The sequence below is a fragment of the Salvelinus sp. IW2-2015 genome, linkage group LG9, assembly GCF_002910315.2.
Source record: "Salvelinus sp. IW2-2015 linkage group LG9, ASM291031v2, whole genome shotgun sequence".
Taxonomy (NCBI): Eukaryota; Metazoa; Chordata; class Actinopteri; order Salmoniformes; family Salmonidae; genus Salvelinus; species Salvelinus sp. IW2-2015.
In genome coordinates this window covers 13,765,124-13,783,682 of record NC_036849.1, presented here as the reverse complement: position 1 = coordinate 13,783,682, position 18,559 = coordinate 13,765,124, and the positions used below count along the sequence as shown (strand labels likewise).

At 42.3% G+C, this 18,559-nt stretch overlaps 1 protein-coding gene across 2 annotated transcripts in view; it reads left to right on the top strand.

Annotated features, from left to right (window-relative positions):
- Positions 1-18,559, top strand: part of atp10d (ATPase phospholipid transporting 10D) — a 35,249-nt gene that overhangs the window by 1,230 nt on the left and 15,460 nt on the right. Inside the window, exons 2-6 of one of the 2 annotated variants that reach the window (XM_023994303.2) lie at positions 4,461-4,849; positions 6,482-6,676; positions 11,045-11,246; positions 11,699-11,784; positions 11,890-11,996. In XM_023994303.2, coding sequence (XP_023850071.1) covers positions 4,566-4,849; positions 6,482-6,676; positions 11,045-11,246; positions 11,699-11,784; positions 11,890-11,996 — 874 coding nt within the window. In that variant the 5' untranslated portion in view covers positions 4,461-4,565. Of the gene's footprint in view, positions 1-4,457; positions 4,850-6,481; positions 6,677-11,044; positions 11,247-11,698; positions 11,785-11,889; positions 11,997-18,559 lie in introns of both variants that reach the window. The other variant, XM_023994302.2, reaches the window with a different exon arrangement.

The following is an 18,559-nucleotide window of genomic DNA, read 5'->3' as shown; positions in this document are numbered from 1 at the left end:
TAAAAAAAAAAAGAAATGTCCCTTTTTCAGGACCCTGTCTTTCAAAGATAATTCGTAAAAATCCAAATAACTTCACAGATCTAAAGGGTTTAAACACTGTTTCCCTTGCTTGTTCAATGAACCTGTGGAACGGTCGTTAAGACACTAACAGCTTACAGGCGGTAGGCAATTAAGGTCACAGTTATGTTAAACTAAGGACACTAAAGAGGCCTTTCTACTGACTCTGAAAAACACCAAAAGAAAGATGCCCAGGGTCACTGCGTGAGCATGCCTTTAGGCATGATGCAAGGAGGCATGATGACTGCAGATGTGGCCAGGGCAATACATTGCAATGTCCGTACTGTAAGACGCCTAAGACAACGCTACAGGGAGACAGGACGGACAGCTGATCGTCCTAGCAGTGGCAGACCACGTGTAACAACACCTGCACAGGATCGGTACATCCCAACATCACACCTGTGGGACAGGTACAGGATGGCAACAACAACTGCCCAAGTTACACCAGGAACGCATAATCCCTCTATCAGTGCTCAGACTGTCCGCAATAGGCTGAGAGAGGCTGGACTGAGGGCTTGTAGGCCAGTTATAAGGCAGGTCCTACCCAGACATCATCGGCAACCACGTCGCCTATGGACACAAACCCACCGTCGCTGGACCAGTCAGGACTGGCAAAAAGTGCTCCTCACTGGCGAGTAGTGGTTTTGTCTCACCAGGGGTGATGGTCGGATTCACATTTATCGTCGAAGGTGTGAGCGTTACACTGAGGCCTGTACTCTGGAGCGGGATTGATTTGGAGGTGGAGGGTCCGTCATGGTCTGGGGCGGTGTGTCACAGCATCATCGGACTGAGCTTATTGTCATTGCAGGCAATCTCAACGCTATGCGTTACAGGGAAGACATCCTCATCCCTCATGTGGTACCCTTCCTGCAGGCTCATCCTGACATGACCCTCCAGCATGACAATGCCACCAGCCATGCTGCTCGTTCTGTGCGTGATTTCCTGCAAGACAGGAATGTCAGTGTTCTGCCATAGCCAGCGAAGAGCCCGGATCTCAATCCCATTGAGCACGTCTGGGACATGTTGGATCGGAGGGTGAGGGCTAGGGCCATTCCCCCCAGAATTATCCGGGAACTTGCAGGTGCCTTGGTGGAAGAGTGGGGTAACATCTCACAGCAAGAACTGGCAAATCTGGTGCAGTTCATGGGGAGGAGATGCACTGCAGTACTTGGTATCTGGTGTGGCCACCAGCTGCATTGACTGTTACGTTTGATTTTGACCCCCCCTTTGTTCAGGGTCACATTATTCCATTTCTGTTAGTCACATGTCTGTGGAACTTGTTCAGTTTATGTCTCAGTTGATGAATCATGTTATGTTGATACAAATATTTACATGTTAAGTTTTCTGAAAATAAACGCAGTTGACAGTGAGAGGACGTTTCTTTTTTGCTGAGTTTATATACAGTGCCTTCAGAAAGTATTCACACCCCTTGACTTTTCCACATTTTCTTGTATTACAGCCTGAATTTAAAATTGATTATTTATAGATTTTTTTCAATCGCCTACACACAATACAACATAATGTCAAAGTGTAATTATGTTGATTTTCTTTTCTTTTTTACAAATTAATAAAAAATTCAAAGCTGAAATGTCTTGAGTCAATAAGTATTCAACCCCTTTGTTATGGCAAGCTTAAACAAGTTCAGGAGTAAAAGATTGCTTAACAAGTTGCATTGACTCACTCGATGTGCAATAATAGTGTTTAACAGGATTTTTGAATGACTATCTAATCTCTGTACTCCACACATACAATTATCTGTAAGGTCCCTCAGTCGAGCAGTGAATTTCAAACACAGATTCAACCACAAAGACCAGGGAGGTTTTCCAATTCCTTGCAAAGAAGGGCATCTATTGGTAGATGAGTAAAAATAAAAAAGCAGACATTGAATATCTCTTTGAGCATGGTGAAGTTATTAATTACACTTTGGATGGTGTATCAATACACCCAGTCACTACAAAGATACAGGCGTCCTTCCTAGCTCAGTTTCCGGAGAGGAAGTAAACCACTCAGGGATTTCCCCATGAGGCCAATTGTTAACTGTTACAGAGTTTAATGGCTGTGATAGGAAAACTGAGGATGAATCAATTACATTGTAGTTACTCCACATACTAACTTAAATGACAGAGTGAAAAGACAGAAACTTGTACAGAATAATAAAAAATATTCCCAAAAAACATGCATCCTGTTTGCAACAAGGCACTAAAGTAATACTGCAAAAAATGTGGCAAGGCAATTTACTTTTTGTCCTGAATACAAAATGTTATTTTTAGGACAAATCCAATAAGGGAAGGGGGATACCTAGTCAATTGTACAACTGAATGCATTCAACTGAAATGTGTCTTCCATATTTAACCCAACCCCTCTGAAACAGAGCAGTGCAGGGGTTGCCATAATCGACATCCACGTCTTCGGCGCCCGGGGAACAGTGGGTTAACTGCCTTGCTCAGGGGCAGAACAACAGATTTTTACCTTGTCAGCTTGGGGATTCGATCCAGCAACCTTTTGGTTACTGACCCAACGCTCTAACCACATATAGAGAGTGGTACTGAGTACCACTCTCTATATTTTCAAGCATAGAAGCGGCTCCAGGTTATGGGTATCCTTGTAATCAGCAAGGACAGGGGAGTTTTTCAGGGTAAAAAAGAAATGCAATAGAGCTAAGCACAAGCAAAATCCTATAGATTGGAGATTGGAGATTAATTGGAGATTAGAGATTAATTAATCTTTCAGCAGGACAATAACCTAAAACACAAGGCCAAATCTACACTGGAGTGTCTTATCAAAAAGACAGTGAATGTTCCTGAGTGGCCAAGTTACAATTTTGACTTAAATCTACTTGAAAATCTATGGCAAGACCTGAAAATGGTTGTCTAGCCATGATCAACAACCAATTTGACAGAGCTTGATAAAATGTGAAAATAATATTGAGCAAATGTTGCATAATCCAGGTGTGGAAAGCTCTTACAGACTTACCCAGAAAGACCAACAGCTGTAATCGCTGCCATAGGTGGTTCTACAAAGTTTTGACTCGGGTGTGAATACCTATGTAAATGAGACATTTCTGTACTTGATTTTAATACATTTGCTCAAATAAAAAACAAACATGTTTTCACTTTGTCATTATGGGGTATTGTGTGGGTGAGAAAAAAAATCTATTGAATTCAGGCTGTAACACAACAAAATGTGGAATAAGTCAAGGCTTTAGTAGTCTATGCCTGGGAAGTACTAGGCTATATGGATCGTGTATCCATTCCTCTCAGTTCCTTTTTACTTTTTTGTTTCAGTTTTACTTCTTTGGTTTGACAGAATTGACAGCCTTTGCATTTCAACAGATTTCCCAGTTGTATGCTAAGGCCGGGTCTCACTCTTATGTTATTATGAACAAGTAAGCCTAAACTCACAGAATTACTGTTACTAAAAGAACCAGTTTTTATCATGTGCTCTTAAGTTATATTATTAGCGACTGATATAACTTCAGGGGTCTAGGTCTCGTGTGTGGCAAATCCACATTCCTGAGAATAAGTAATCATACACTTCAAGAGTTCAGCCTAATCCACCATGTTTTCTTGAATATGCTTATGACTCACCGAGCCTGATAAAATCAGCCATTTGCAATGGTGGGGGAAGGGACAGCTTGTCACATTGGGTTATGGGTATCTCATTTTAGAAGCCTCTTTACATCCTATTCCCTAGTTTACTGATATTAAAGCCTTTGGTTTAGAATATCTAGGCTAGTGTTAGCTAGCGTGCCTTCAAATAGAGCATCAATAGAGTTTCACCTATTCAGAAGACTGGAACATGATTAAGACAAAGGAAGTCTTTCAAAGCATTGACACACTGGCAGTCTTGGAGCAGACCAGACTTCTCGAGAAAAACTTGAAAAGGTTAACAAAATGTTATCTTAAATAGGTCAGTTGGTGAAACACAAACAGTCTATATTAACCTATACAGTACATCAGTGATGATTGCACACTTGTTTGAAAGGGGCCCTAATAATTGCTTAGGGGTTTCCACATTTACTGAGCGGCCTCTACTAATAAGTGCAGCTAACCTAATCTTCCCAACAACATTGTTAACAGTACAGGGTTATAATTAGCGATTAGTGCAAAGTATTGGAAATATTAGCTAAAACATCTCTCCAGGTCTGGCCACCAAGGTCCAGGGAGGGTGTAGGGTCCTGGGTGTAGGGTGCCCCTTCATAAGTTATCTTATCTTTCCTTATGTGTATTTTTCAAATTAGTTTTTTTTCTTCACCTTACTGCTGTTTAGTTGGGTTTTCAGGAGAAATTCTAGATTCCTGTACATAGCTAAGAAGCTGACCTACTATCTGTCCTAATTCTTTCCCCACAAAGTCACTACTTTTGAAACCTTTCTGATTGTTTTGTATTTTTCTCTTTTAGTAGAACTGCACTGTGAGCGGCCCTCAGGAACCAGAGGATCAGGTCTGACCACCCAGGCCCAGGGAGGGTACAGGGTCCTGGGTGTAGGGTGCCCAGGCCACTGGGCCTATGGAGCAGATCCACTGGGTGAGACACCGCTGGCAGCAGCTGGTGGCCGCAGAGTCAGGTCGAGGCAGGTACTCGGCCCCTGACGCCGTGCCCACCAAGAGTTCCCCGAAGCTCCACAACGCACAGCGGCTCACTGGCAAACGGAGGACGGTCATCGCCCGGCACGGACCCCACCAGCATGAGTACGACAGCATCTCCAAGGGATGCCAGGGCAACGGCATCCGCACCACCAAGTACAGCCTTCTGAGCTTCATTCCCATGAACCTGTTCCAGCAGTTCCACAGGTGAGAGGGATCCCTAACCACATGCTGACTTACACAGGGAATGGGGTAGATCATAGTTGATTATAATCGGTCAATCATGTTTGTCGATGTCGGGAATTAACTCACATCAAGCAGGAGTGCCTTAGAGGCACTTAATTATAATCTGGTAATCATGTACGTTGTGAATTAACTCAAAATGAGCCAATTCCAAATGGAGACTGCAGTGCACCCATAAGGGTAACCTTAGCGCAGGGGTTCCCAAACTTTTTTGGTCTCAAAACATTTTTGTGACCCCACTATGTAAATACAATAAATGTAATCAACTAACAATCCCACTGGGAAAAAACTGGTTGCATTAACATTGTTTCCACGTAATTTCAACAAAAAATATAAATCTTATGACTTTGAATCAATGTGGAAAACTGATTGGATTTGCAAAAAGTCATCAACGTAAGGCAATTTAGTATTTTTTTCACCCACCTTTTAACCCAAATCCAATAAAACATGGTGAAATGTTTTCTTGATTTCACATTGAATTCACGTTATTTGACATCTCAACCAAATGTAAATCAAAATTAGACGTTGAAATGACATCCTAGCCCAGTGAGATGTTTATTTGTTTTATTTGGGCTATGTATTTTGCAAATTATTCTGACAGTATTTTTGACAGTATTTCAATCAGAAGGCAGAATGGTTTGAAGTGACTGAAATGTATTGGGAAATTCAGAAGATCATTAGGCAGTAATGTTGTATGATCTTCTGTGTAGAAAAGTCATTGATAAATCATTTATGTTGTTTTTCCCCCAGTCTGATTTAGTGCCTGGTCTTGTCCACTCAGTTCTAACGGCTTGTGGGCATAGCAGAGGAAAACAGTACTTACGTATTTACGTTTTCCGGAGAGTCTTATCTTTCAGTGATGGGGTCATTATATTTTGTAGCTTAAACCATTCAAAAGAAAGAGCCACATTCGTAGGAAGAAAACAGAAACCTCTCTTTTTATTATAACCGCATCTAGCGGCTACTGGAGGTTACTGACGTAATCATGACCCAATTCTTATATCAGGTGACCCAACATGGGGTCCCAACCAAGGGGCCAGTGTTCCGGTCTAGAAGCACTGTTTCGACTGCTCCTTCAGTTTTGCTTCGGTACTGCAGTTTTACTGATGCCTGGCCCAGAAAGACAATTTCCATAGACTGCCACATAGAGAAGTTAGATTAGAAAATTCAGAATAAAATACTTTAGTCATCACCTTTTGCACAAAACATCCATTGAATTATTCAAATAATTGTTGCTGAGGCCGTTTTTTTTCTCTCCATCACTCACAGCCGAAGATACATTTTTTAAATATTCATCCAATGTCTGCCATGTTTTTGGGTGACGTGATTACATCGTCACTGCTCGCTCTGCTCCCTGTGCGCACAGAGTGCACATGTGATGTTGGTCCTTATAAACCAGACGCAACCTGGATATAGACAGTCCATGAATTGGCTAATGCGAACATGGGTAGATTACCTTAAAAAGAACGGTCGGACATCTTAAACGCAGTCTCCAGTTGTTCTTATAGCACAGTGGTCGCAACCCTTACTTTGGGAAACCCTGCCTTAAAGGGTCGATGTGGAATTTATCAAACCACTATTGCCTCTTCTCATCAGGGTGGCCAACCTATATTTCCTGTTCCTGGTGATGCTGAACTGGGTCCCGGTGGTGGAGGCCTTTCAGAAGGAGATCACCATGATTCCCCTGGTAGTGGTGCTCATCGTCATCGCCATCAAGGATGCCCTGGAGGACTACCGCCGCTACCGTTTTGACCAGAAGGTCAACAACAACGTAGCCACAGTATACAGCGGGTGAGTGGGCCGGCTGGACAATAGTGGCCTGTGTTTATCTTTTTTAAGGGGAACAGTCACTGTGTTGTTACATACTACTACATTTATAGTTATGGAGTTGAGCCTTTTTAGTTATTACACAATACACATGCGGAAAAAGCAATCGTGTTACATAACAGTAATTATTACTGTGTTAATAAAATGTTCTTAGTTAGCAGAGAAATTACAGCATTACGACAGGTTTATTGATTTTATGATGCTAGCATTCAAATTGAAGGTCTCAAAACGTCTTGAACACAAACTTCATATCCCACAGTGCACTGTGTTAATCAGCACCAAAGCACCATGAATTGCATACTGGGGCTTCCTGTAACAGTAGGATCAAAGGTGAAGTAGCAATTTACATGATACAGCCTACAGTTCTGTATAACCATAAGCATAGCAAACATGAACACCTTTCTCACAGAGCCTAACGCTGAAGACCGGTGATCCTGGATCTGATGTTGATTATTGTAGATTCTGTTGTCTGTGTTACTGTATGTGGTATTAAGGAGCACCATACATACAGCACAGATAATCTATGGGGTTACTCATTTATCCATTCATTTGTGCTGTCCAGAGTTTAACAGACCATCTAGGAAGTCATAAAAGTTCAACTTGAGTTGTTTATGATGTGATGGAGTGTGGAAGAGTGGCTCTTTTGGTCTCTTAAAGATATACTTCTCCTTAATGCAACCGCTGTGTCAGATTTCAAAAAAAGCTTTACGGAAAAAGCACACCATGCAATAATCTGAGTACAGTGCTCAGGCACCAAAACAAGCCATACAGATACCCGCCATGTTGTGGAGTCAACAGAAGTCAGAAATAGCATTATAAATATTTACTTACCTTTGATGATCTTCATCGGAATGCACTCCCAGGAATCCCAGTTCCAAAATAAATGTTTGTTTTGTTCAATAAAGTCCATCATTTATGTCCAAATACCTCCTTTTTGTTCGCGCGTTTAGTTCACAAATCCAAATTCATGAGGCGCAGGCACTTAGTCCAGACGAAAAGTCAAAAAAGTTATATTACAGTTCGTAAAAACATGTCAAACGATGTATAGAATCAATCTTTAGGATGTTTTTAACATAAATCTTCAATAATGTTTCAACCGGACAATTCCTTTGTCTTTAGAAATGAAAAGAAATGCAGCTCGCTCTCACGGCCGCGCGCATGATTTAGCTCATGGCATTCTGCCAGACCTCTTAGTCAAACAGCTCTTATTCGCTCCCCCTTCACAGCAGAAGCCTGAAACAAGGTTCTAAAGACTGTTGACATCTAGTGGAAGACTTAGGAAGTGCAATCGGACCAAATTTACACTGTATCTTGGATAAGCAAAGACTTAAACCTACAAACCTCAGATTTCCCACTTCCTGGTTGGATATTTTCTCAGGTTTTTGCCTGCCATATGAGTTCTGTTATACTCACAGACATCATTCAAACAGTTTTAGAACTTCAGAGTGTTTTCTATCCAAATCTACTAATAATATGCATATCTGAGCTTCTGGGCCTGAGTAGCAGGCAGTTTACTCTGGGCACCTTATTCATCCAAGCTACTCAATACTGCCCTTCAGCTATAAGAAGTTAAGGCAGCGAGGTGTAGTGATAGTGATCAAGGAGTTAAGCTTAAGAGGTTAAGCTCTCCCCTGCAAAGTAGATATCGTTTCTCTATCTAAACCTCACCCTGGAGACTCCGCATCCTGGATCAGGATAGACAACGACAGTAAAACAGAATGGGCATGTGTATCAAGAGGCAGAGCTCGGTCGATCGTGAGTGGCTGCGAATGCTGGAGAGATACAAAGGTCGGCTTGGATTTAAGTCAAGTTTACCAGTAAGTAAACCCTCTGGATTTGAACTGGTGGAGTTTTTCACTGGTCTTAGGAATCATGTACAGCTTGGTGTGGCCAGTCCAAGGACAAAGTTCCAATCCGAATGACCAACTGGGGAGGAAGAGAAGGACGGTGGTGTCCTCCCTCACAGAGGATGAAGAGCTGACGGAAGTCCTCAAGTCATACAGCAGCAACAAGGTGAACACCACCAAGTACTCCTTCCTCTCATTTGTCCCCAAGAACCTGTTTGAACAACTCCACCGCTTCGCAAATGTCTATTTCCTCTTCCTGGCAGCTCTGAACTTTATCCCAGTGGTCAATGCCTTTCATCCAGCATTATTCCCATTCTCCTGGTGCTGTCAGTGACAGCCGTGAAGGATCTCTGGGAAGACTATAGAAGAGACAAATCAGACAAGATCGTCAACGGACGCATCTGTGAGGTTTACATCAGGTATGTACACTGAGTGTACAAAACATTAGTTGCACCCCCTTTTGCCCTCAAAACAGCTTCAATTCGGATGGTGGGCCATTCTTGATACACACTGGAAACTGTTGAGCGTGAAAACCCCAGCAGCTTTGCAGTTCTTGACACACTGAAACTGGTGAGCCTGGCACTTACTACCATACCCGGTTCAAAGGCACTTAAATATTTTGTCTTGCCCTCTGAATGGCACACATACACAATCCATGTCTCAAAGCTTTAAAATGATTTAACCTGTCTCTTCACCTTCATCTACACTGATTAAAGTGGATTTAACAGGTGACATCAATAAGGGATCATAGATTGACAAGGTGAATCCAGGTAAAACTATGTCATGGAAAGAGCAGGTGTTCATAATGTTTTTTCAACACTCAGTGTACATTCATGGTAGATCTGCGTAGAGCAAAGGGCTGTTCATTATCTCTGAATTGGAGCAAATGGAATTACTACTGCTCACAAACTGGTTAAACTGACTGAAAACGGTTTGAAATGCACAAGATCCGTTTATACTGTAGTTATTAGGAAAACAAACACCATACTGTACGTGTGCTTTTATTAGGTAAACTGCTCTGTTATGACAGGTAAAACATACTGATACTGTATGTTTCTGGAACAGGTAAACATTCTGATAGCTATATAAGCATACTGGTCTAGGAATATTGCAAAGCATGGATAAGTGTGAGATAACAGGTTAACAAACTGACTGGTAGTTATATGTGACAACTACTTTAACATGTAAACGAAACCTACAGACCTATAGATCTGCAGCTTCTTTTTTATACTTACTAGGGCTGTATATGGTACCATCGAACTGACTAGCTTGCAACCTAGAGCAGTTATATGCTTAACTGAAAGTAGGACAAATTGACATAATCTCTACCTCTACAAAAGGTAAATCATATGATCTGTGATTGTAAAACATAATTATTGTGCCATGTGAGAGATGGACACACACATCATTCACTCAATTCCTTTGATGGCTCTCTGCACATAAGGCCTTGACAAGAGAAAATCAATGTTCAATGGCTGAGTTCTCACTTGTTGAAACCTATTCCCTTTTCCAGAGTCTAGGAGTGAGTGGTAGAGAGCCTGTTCGTTCTCCCACCATGCAATAACTCACAGCCTCAGGTATAGTGAGGCCAGAAAATCCCTATAGCCTATCCACACCAACATACTTTATTCAACATACTCTTTCATGTTGGGTGAATGTAAACAAACCACATTATTACAGTAATTGTCTCTAACCAGAAAATTCCCAGTTCCTGCCAGGAAAAGGTGGTAGTGGTAGACAATGAGATAAATGATTAACCTTAAAGTATATTCACACACCAGTCTGGTGGAACAGTGTGTGTTTGAGAAGCCTTACACTCACGCCCTGTGATTGGTTTGAAGACTTGTTTGTTAACACCCACCCTACCAGCTACGGGTAGCATTACAGTTGGCGTGGTTCCGTCATGTGCATGTTACTGTGTACCCAAACACACACCACACTCCCTGCTTCAAAGGAGCACACACACTGACTGTACACACAATTGAATATTGACCCAGACCATAACACACAATGAGCAGGTTAAATGCAGCACATGTAGTTCATGGTTGTCTGAAATAAATGTTCATTTTAAAGTCTCTCTTGTGGTGCTGAGCCCCATAGTTCAGTTAATTTGTAAAGGATTATTCCAACACACACGATTACCTCACGGTCTTGTCTTGAGAGAGGTCACCGACTGAAATGTCAAAAAAAAAGTGCAGGGTTATTGTTGTCTTACGGAGTTTTTTTTAAATGTGTAAAATACATAACCATGTCTGTTTTTAGGTGCTTTTAATGGTTGGTTAAAGGCATGCTCCCTTGCTTGTGTGAATACTGTTCATATGTATGAAATATTTTATTTTGTTGTAATTCTGCTCCTGTGGTATTGTTAGCAACGTTTCAACCACAGAGGGTCTTCAGGCCTTCGTCATATTTGATAGTACCCACATGGTCCCACTCTGTGCACTCAAGCAGTTAACAGGTTATCTTGTGGTATGTTTTACGATAGGAAACAGCAGACGTATGTGGACCAGCGTTGGCAGGACGTCCGCGTGGGGGACTTTGTCCGTCTGTCCTGTAACGAGATCATCCCTGCAGACATGCTGCTGTTGTACTCCTCTGACCACCACGGCGTCTGCTACATCGAGACGGCCAACCTGGACGGGGAGACCAACCTCAAACAGAGACAGGTGGTCAGAGATCTGCCACAAGTATGTGGCTCACATCGCTCTCATTGGTTTGAACATGCTGTTATCATTGTCATGATTACACTTCAGTATTTTAAATAATTGAGGTTAAAGCATCATGCTTGCAAGAGACAGGGTGCCTCGCACCTGCCTAAACAAAACACTGCCGTTTATTGTACAGCTGAAGGTGGAGTGGTACAATAATAAAAAGTTTGATAAAACATGATGCAAGAAGCTGTGATTTACCTGCATTACACAACTGTACTGTATATATGTATAAAAAGCTGTACACTTCCTGTAAATGTATGGTGTAATGAAGAAGAAGAAGAAAGCAAAACATTTGAGACAAAAATATTGTCCTTGGGTCTGGCAGGAAAATAACTGCAGAATTTCACAAGGTACTCTATAAAAGTTCTAACCAGAATACCTAGTAGAAGTTGGAAATATTTACAGCGTGTGAGTGTCATCTGTTTCAGGGTTCCGAGTTGACTCCAGAGAACTTCCACAGCCGCATTGAATGCGAGAACCCCAACAACGACCTCAGCCGGTTCCGAGGTTACATGTGAGTCTCATTTTAGTCTGGTTTAATTGACTACAGATACTGTATGGAAACAGACTTAACTTTATAAACCTTTGAAAGGCAAGGTAACTTTCATGTTTTTTACAGGGAGCACCCCAGTAATGCTCGTGTGGGCTTACACAACGACAACCTCCTCCTGCGAAGCTGCACCATCCGCAACACAGAGACCATCATAGGCATCGTGGTCTATGCAGGTAAGAGGGTGAAACACTCCTCTATCCCCAGGTCTACCCCACGCTAGGGTTTGGAGTGTCCCATTATCCAACCCAGGTGTCCACATATTTCAAGTTATACCTGGGCAACCAGCAGGACTGCGGCCATTGAGCACTGGAGTTGTGGTGCAGCCCTGATGTAACAGGCTATGCTTGTGAGAGTATAATCTGCCTCTAGTGTACTCAACCCTGTACTTGAACCTTCTGTCATAAAGCCTATATAATGCTGCCTTTATGGATAATGGCTGTTAACCTCTTAGATGTAATGGCAAAATTTAGATTGCCGCCTAAATAGACATACCCAAAAGTAACTGCTATGCATGTGCAATTACATGATTCTGGTATATTTGGAAAGACATCTGGGAGATTGAGGAAAAGATCAGAAGGAGTTACATAGTTCAGAATACACAAGATCAAGCACACACAAAATAAAATAAAATATTTTGAAAGTAATCTTTAATTGACAAGCTATAAGTGAATTATTGATGCCCAGAGCTGGAAATGCATCAGATGGCTTCCACAACATGTGAACAATGGGATTGATAGACCTAACAGCTAGAAATGGGCAGATGTTTTAGTAAGTGGTGTCAGGTGTGGTCATGGGATGTTTCCAAGTGTCCCTAAACCTCTCCAAAGTGACATGTCTGCAAATTAGATAATTCCAGTTCTATTACATATTTCCAATCCCTAAATGCTATTTGTTCAGTATAAAAACACAATTTCTACCATATCAACCTCACTCAAACATTGTGGTGGTGTTAAGGGGTATCCAGGGTACATTCAAGTGTCCTTTCAACCTCTCCAAAGTGTCCAAATGTGGTAATTGCACTGTTTTTGCACACTGGATGTGCCTAAAAGTAAAAGTTTCTACAACACCAACCTCTAACATTGTGGTGGTATCGGGGAACATACAGGGGATATCCAAGTGTTTTTTTAACCTCTCCAAAGTGCCTGAACTTTTAGCCTAGGCATATCCAATGTATTGGTACCACATACAAATTAACTGTTTATAAAAGCAACCAATATACATTCAAAAATATATACAAATGTCTTATCAAACAAACTTGGTTACACACGTGTCCTTCACTAAAATAGAAATAAGCTGAACTATTTACAAATGGCATTCGTTTTACAATCCAGGTATAGATGATTGGATTTCACTTTCACCATAGCTTGTGCATGCCGTGATAGTCTTTGAAGCAGTCCCTCTCCACCAGGAAACAAGTGAACTGCCATTTCCATTTTGTGATGGTTGTGAGGTTGCTTTGGGCCCCCAATTCAGCCATTTAACACCAGCTGCTCTCGGAAGGCCAACTGGGAGAGAGGGGTTTGACCTTTTGCTTTGGCCATCTGCTTGTGGAGAATGAAATAATTTACTGTAGCAATGTCCACAAAGTGGTAAAAACAATGTATTATACCACTTCCTTGTCTTATGGAGGACCTGGAAGTAGCCTGGAAGTAGCCTATCAGAGCATCAGATAGGTCGACACCCCCCATGCTGGCATTGTAGTCCTTCACAGAAACAGGAATAGAGACATTCTTCCTTTTTCACCCTCCTTGAGACATGGATGTTATTGAATGCCTTATGCTGTGTGAGCATGGTTACTTCCCTAGTGTCCTTCCGTTTCACAAAAAGCAGCTTGTTAGTCCTGATAGAACGTATGGTCCCGCTCTCCGCTGTCTTTGTCATGTCGTTTACCTTGGTCTTGTGGAAACTGATTTTGTTAGGACGAATGGTGCCACAAGTCCCTATTTTCTTTTTCAAGAGGTCTATGAAAAGTTGATGTAGAACCATCAGACAGGGTGATTGACATAGCAGTGAAGGGTGAAGCCTTGACCAGCGGGGGCGCTAGCTGGGGAGGGGTGGCTCCCAAACGTCATCATCCAAATAATCTGCATCCTCCACTCTGTGGTGAATACAATAAAGGGATATATTGTTAAGACACACAGAATTACAGTTGACAAAATTAACAAAACATTGCTGTGAAGTAAAAACACCAAGCCTAAACTTTATCTGTACAGTGACTCACATAGAGGGTGTGAAGCACAGACAAAATGCAAACAGTAACACTTTGGAGACAAAGGCAGGTGTGAGAACCACAAACAATGGCCATGAGGATTTATTTATTTTATACCTTAATTCTTATTTTCAATGCCGGCCTAGGAACAGTGGCTTAACTGCCTTGTTATGGGGCAGAACGACAGATTGTTACCTTGTCAGCTCAGGGATTTGAGCTTACAACCTTTCGGTTACTAGTCCAACGCTCTAACCACTAGGCTACGCTGCCGCCTTAATGGCTCCTCAAACTATTACAACGATGAAATTTAGAACAGCAAACAGTGAACTAATATGGAACAGACTACTTTGGAATTATATAGCATTGAAATTACTTGTAAACTACATCCAAAGCACAAAAATCAGACAATGTATAAATACGAAATACATAGTCAAAAGTGGATCCAATCCTTCTAGAAAGACATCTTCGTCGGCCGAGACGAGCAAATCGCTCCCCTGATCCGAGTCCGGCTCCAGTATTTTATTCAAAGCTTCTATGTCGGTATACGTATTTATAGCTTCCTTCTTTTTAGTTTCCTGTTCGATATATATTCTTAGTTTTTACCTATTTATTTTTGAGACATCTTTTATGCTAAAGTGATCAAATTTAAACCAATGAAAATCTGTTTACAATATAATGTAGCGTGCTCGGTGCTGCAATATAATGTAATGTAGCGTGCTCGTCTCTGAGGCAGGTAGCAACAGTTCGCATTGCGCATAAAATGTTCTAGGCCTTGCTTTGTCCCACCCAGGTCAACTGCATAGCCTTGGAAAGCATATCTCATTCGCTACAAGACTGTCGATGAATCCCCTGTGTAATAGATGCACACTGCGCGTAACCAGGACACATGTCATGCGCAAAGGTAGTCACTCGGTGGACATTCGATGTTGCCATTAAGTCATGCATCATCAGATAACATTGGTAATAGGCTAGATCTGTTCCTACCAACCTAGGGATTAATTTCATACCCCCCATGTAGCCAGGGGCGAAAATCTGAGATCAACCTTGGAGGGGACAATTACATTAAATTTTCTCAAGAGCAATTCCTGAGGGGGACACCAAAAGTAGTGCTGTAACACATAGCATACGTTGTTAAATGTATATTGAGGAACCATAATTCCTACAACTGGATAATTGATAGGTACAGTAGTTAACTGAAGGGTTTTCCCAACTTGTTCAAATGTTTAAATCATTATAATTCTACTACTAATAATAGTTATAGCAGTGCTCCTTACCAGTCCAGTATGTATGCAGGTATTCAGCGAGAGAGATTTCCTGCAACCCCCAGTACTCATACCCCACCCGACCCCAGAGCTTTATTACACCACCACACAGTATACCGCACACAAACATCATAAGAGCAAATTGCGTCAAAAACGAACTCCAAAAACCCAAATTCCCTCTGCCACCGCAGGACATATTTACCAACCAAAATTGAAAGCACACATATCACTAAAATAATTCAACACATATTGGTCCCTCAGCAGCCGACCCTGTCGTCATCAGGGAAGTTGCCCTGGTTGTCCCATCCATGGCTGGTGGCCACTCTGGGCCCTCTCCTTCGCTCAGGCAGGCCACATTGTGGAGGACAGCAACAAGCCACAGTAATATCAATGCGCCTAACAGGGCTGACCCTTAATTTGTGAGGAAGTGAAAGCGTGCCTTCAGGGGGCCAAAGGTCATTTCAAACTCTGGCCCTGGTCTGGCATGGGCATGGTTGTAGGCCTGCTTGTGCTTCCTGGGGGTCTGTGAAAGGTGTCAGGAGAAAAGGCTGGCAGCACATACCCCTGTCTCCCAGCAACACACGAGAATTCACCTGTAAAACACAAAATCTCATCATTACTACCTCATAAACACGTGATATTCTTGCACAGCCATGATGTTTAAAATCGGGTTGTGTGGCTTACCTTGTGATAGGCACTGATAGATTTCAGAGGCCCGAAAGATTCTGGAGTCATGGACGAGCCAGGCATTTTGCACAACATTGCTGATCACACAGTCAGCATTGCAGACCATCTGAATCATAAGATGAAGGAATATTATACCAATCAATGCACATCACTGGCATGCAGAGTGTTCGTCAATGGACAATATCAAAAAGTTATGTTCACTGCTGAACATTAATGCTGTGAAAGGATTTCCTATTCACAAAATCGCCTCATGGCCCTGAGGGGGCTTTATCCTTATGTGTGTGCAGTCCACTGCACAATGACATTGGGGAAACCTGTCACACAAAGTAATGATGAATATCTACTATGTGTTAACAGTTGTCCTGTAATTTGTAGAGATCCTCTTACCTGCAATCCTATAGAACTCCTTTTTATGTCACAGAGTCTTCTGTGGCCAGGAAGGAGATGAAGACATCTGCTAATTGTTTGATAGCCAACAACACACTCCCTTATTGCGCGGCAAATTGTGCCTTGTTCAGGGCTGTTCTTGCATCCCCACTGAGTACAGGAAGGCTCCACTAGCAAAAAGCGCAAGGCACACAAACCATTTGCTCCACCTCAGTGCATGGCTCCGTGCCAGTGCGGTGCTTAATCCTGGGACCCCAGTAGCTGCATAGATACCTGATGCCATCTGCAGAAAACCTGTTATCTTCATATAGATGTCATCAGGGAGGCCAGTGGGTCCAACCGGTCCCCTGAGACCCTTTCCCGCCTGAAGGCTCTCCTCAGCACAAGTGCTTCTTCATCCACAAACTTCTCGCGACCGAATGGGCTATGCCATTGTCAGAGCAGAAAGGAACACACAATTTTGGCTTCATATAGGCTAGTGGCCACACCTGGTGCTGGGGGGGTGGGCAAAGAGGGGCGATGCCTTATAACGATGACTTGGTTGTATCTGATTGCTGGAAAATAAAAAAAAAAAACTTAGAAAGATGCACCCGTCCTGTGGCTCACAATAAGAGCTCATATCGTCATGGCTCACTTGACTTACGAGAATATACCTAATTTTATTTTGAGCTGTGTCATCTTCTTGGAGGCTGGGGAGGAAAGAAAAATAATGATTATACATTTGTGTTACAGTTAGCATACATGTACATTGAAGCATATCTCACCTCCCTCTCAAGTTTTTTTTTTTTCAAGGTCCAGTTTCCTAATTGTCCTCTTTTTTATTTCGGACTCCAGTGCAAGATTTTCCATCTTTTTTCTTCTGTACTGGAATGTCTATTGTCTGCCAGTTCTATTTGGCGCCGAGTTGGTTGCCATACACTTTCTGATAGCTTGTGAGCTCTGTGCACAATACAAATAGCGCAGCTGGAATTTGCAGGATGTGGTGTCCTTTTATTAATACGCACTATGTTGCCAGGCTGGTTTTCCACTGTATAGCATCTGGGTCTGTAAAGAAATTAGATTTTTTGATTTTGATGAGGATCTCACCATTGTAGAGTAATAGTACTTTTCACAGTCTTAAATGACCCCATAGCCTTCTGGAATCCAGAGCGATGGTCTCTCCTCATCATCGTCTCCATCATGTGCTGTTGCTGCTTGCACTGGGGCCTTCACCCTATCACATTTAATCGGATTCATATTTGAAGCTAGTAGACCAAGACATGCCAGGCCCTACAGTATGCCTTTGATGGAGTACTCACTGTCAGCATCGTCTGGTGCTTGTGCTGGTGGCGTCAACAGGAACACAGTGCTGCCAGACAATGCAAGGCAATAGGTAAACAAAGTCAGACAGTCCAAATTGATTCTATTGAATGTGTTGTATCCCGATGTAGAGATGGAAGGACATACCTTGAATGAAGCGGGTGGCATCCTTGGGAGGAACCCTATGCTCGTCCTTTCCCCCCAGTGATCCCCTCTAAGACGGGCCTGCCTTCATTTAGCGTCCAAGGCCATGTCCTCGCTGGGGTAAGGTCAGCCTTTGGTGACCACACCCGTGCCTGTCTGTGCGTATTCTTTTTCACTGCTAAAACGTACAGACAATTGGTGTGAGGCAGCACCCTTCTGGGTACAAATATATGCTTGGCTTTGTAATATTAGTCCAGGGACCATACCATTCTGCAGGACATATCTTGTTTTGATTTTGACGCTGCTGCCATGTCCGTTTTGGCCCGTTCATGTTTAATCTACACACACACCACACACACACACACATTTAATGGAGTCACACTGCAAAAAATTACTTGGTATTTTGTCTTGTTTTCAGTAAAAAATCAAAAAATTTATCAATGCTTTATACAGTGTGATGGAGTTACTTTACACATTTCACTCATATCTGCAGTGCTTTCAATTAAAAATTTAACCGTTTCATAATTACAGTACAACTGCATTTTTGGAGATGTGAATTAAATATTTGAATTGTATTGTGATGTTTAAGCGGGCGTGAGTGTGTAATTGTGCACTACTTACGCATTCAGGCGGTCTGCAATACTTTGCACGCTTTTTCTCTTTGCTTTATCACTGTGGCGGTGTTGCCTTTCTTCTTAATTATTCTTTTACCTCCTCGTATGCCTCCATGAGGATTTGTGCTTCGACC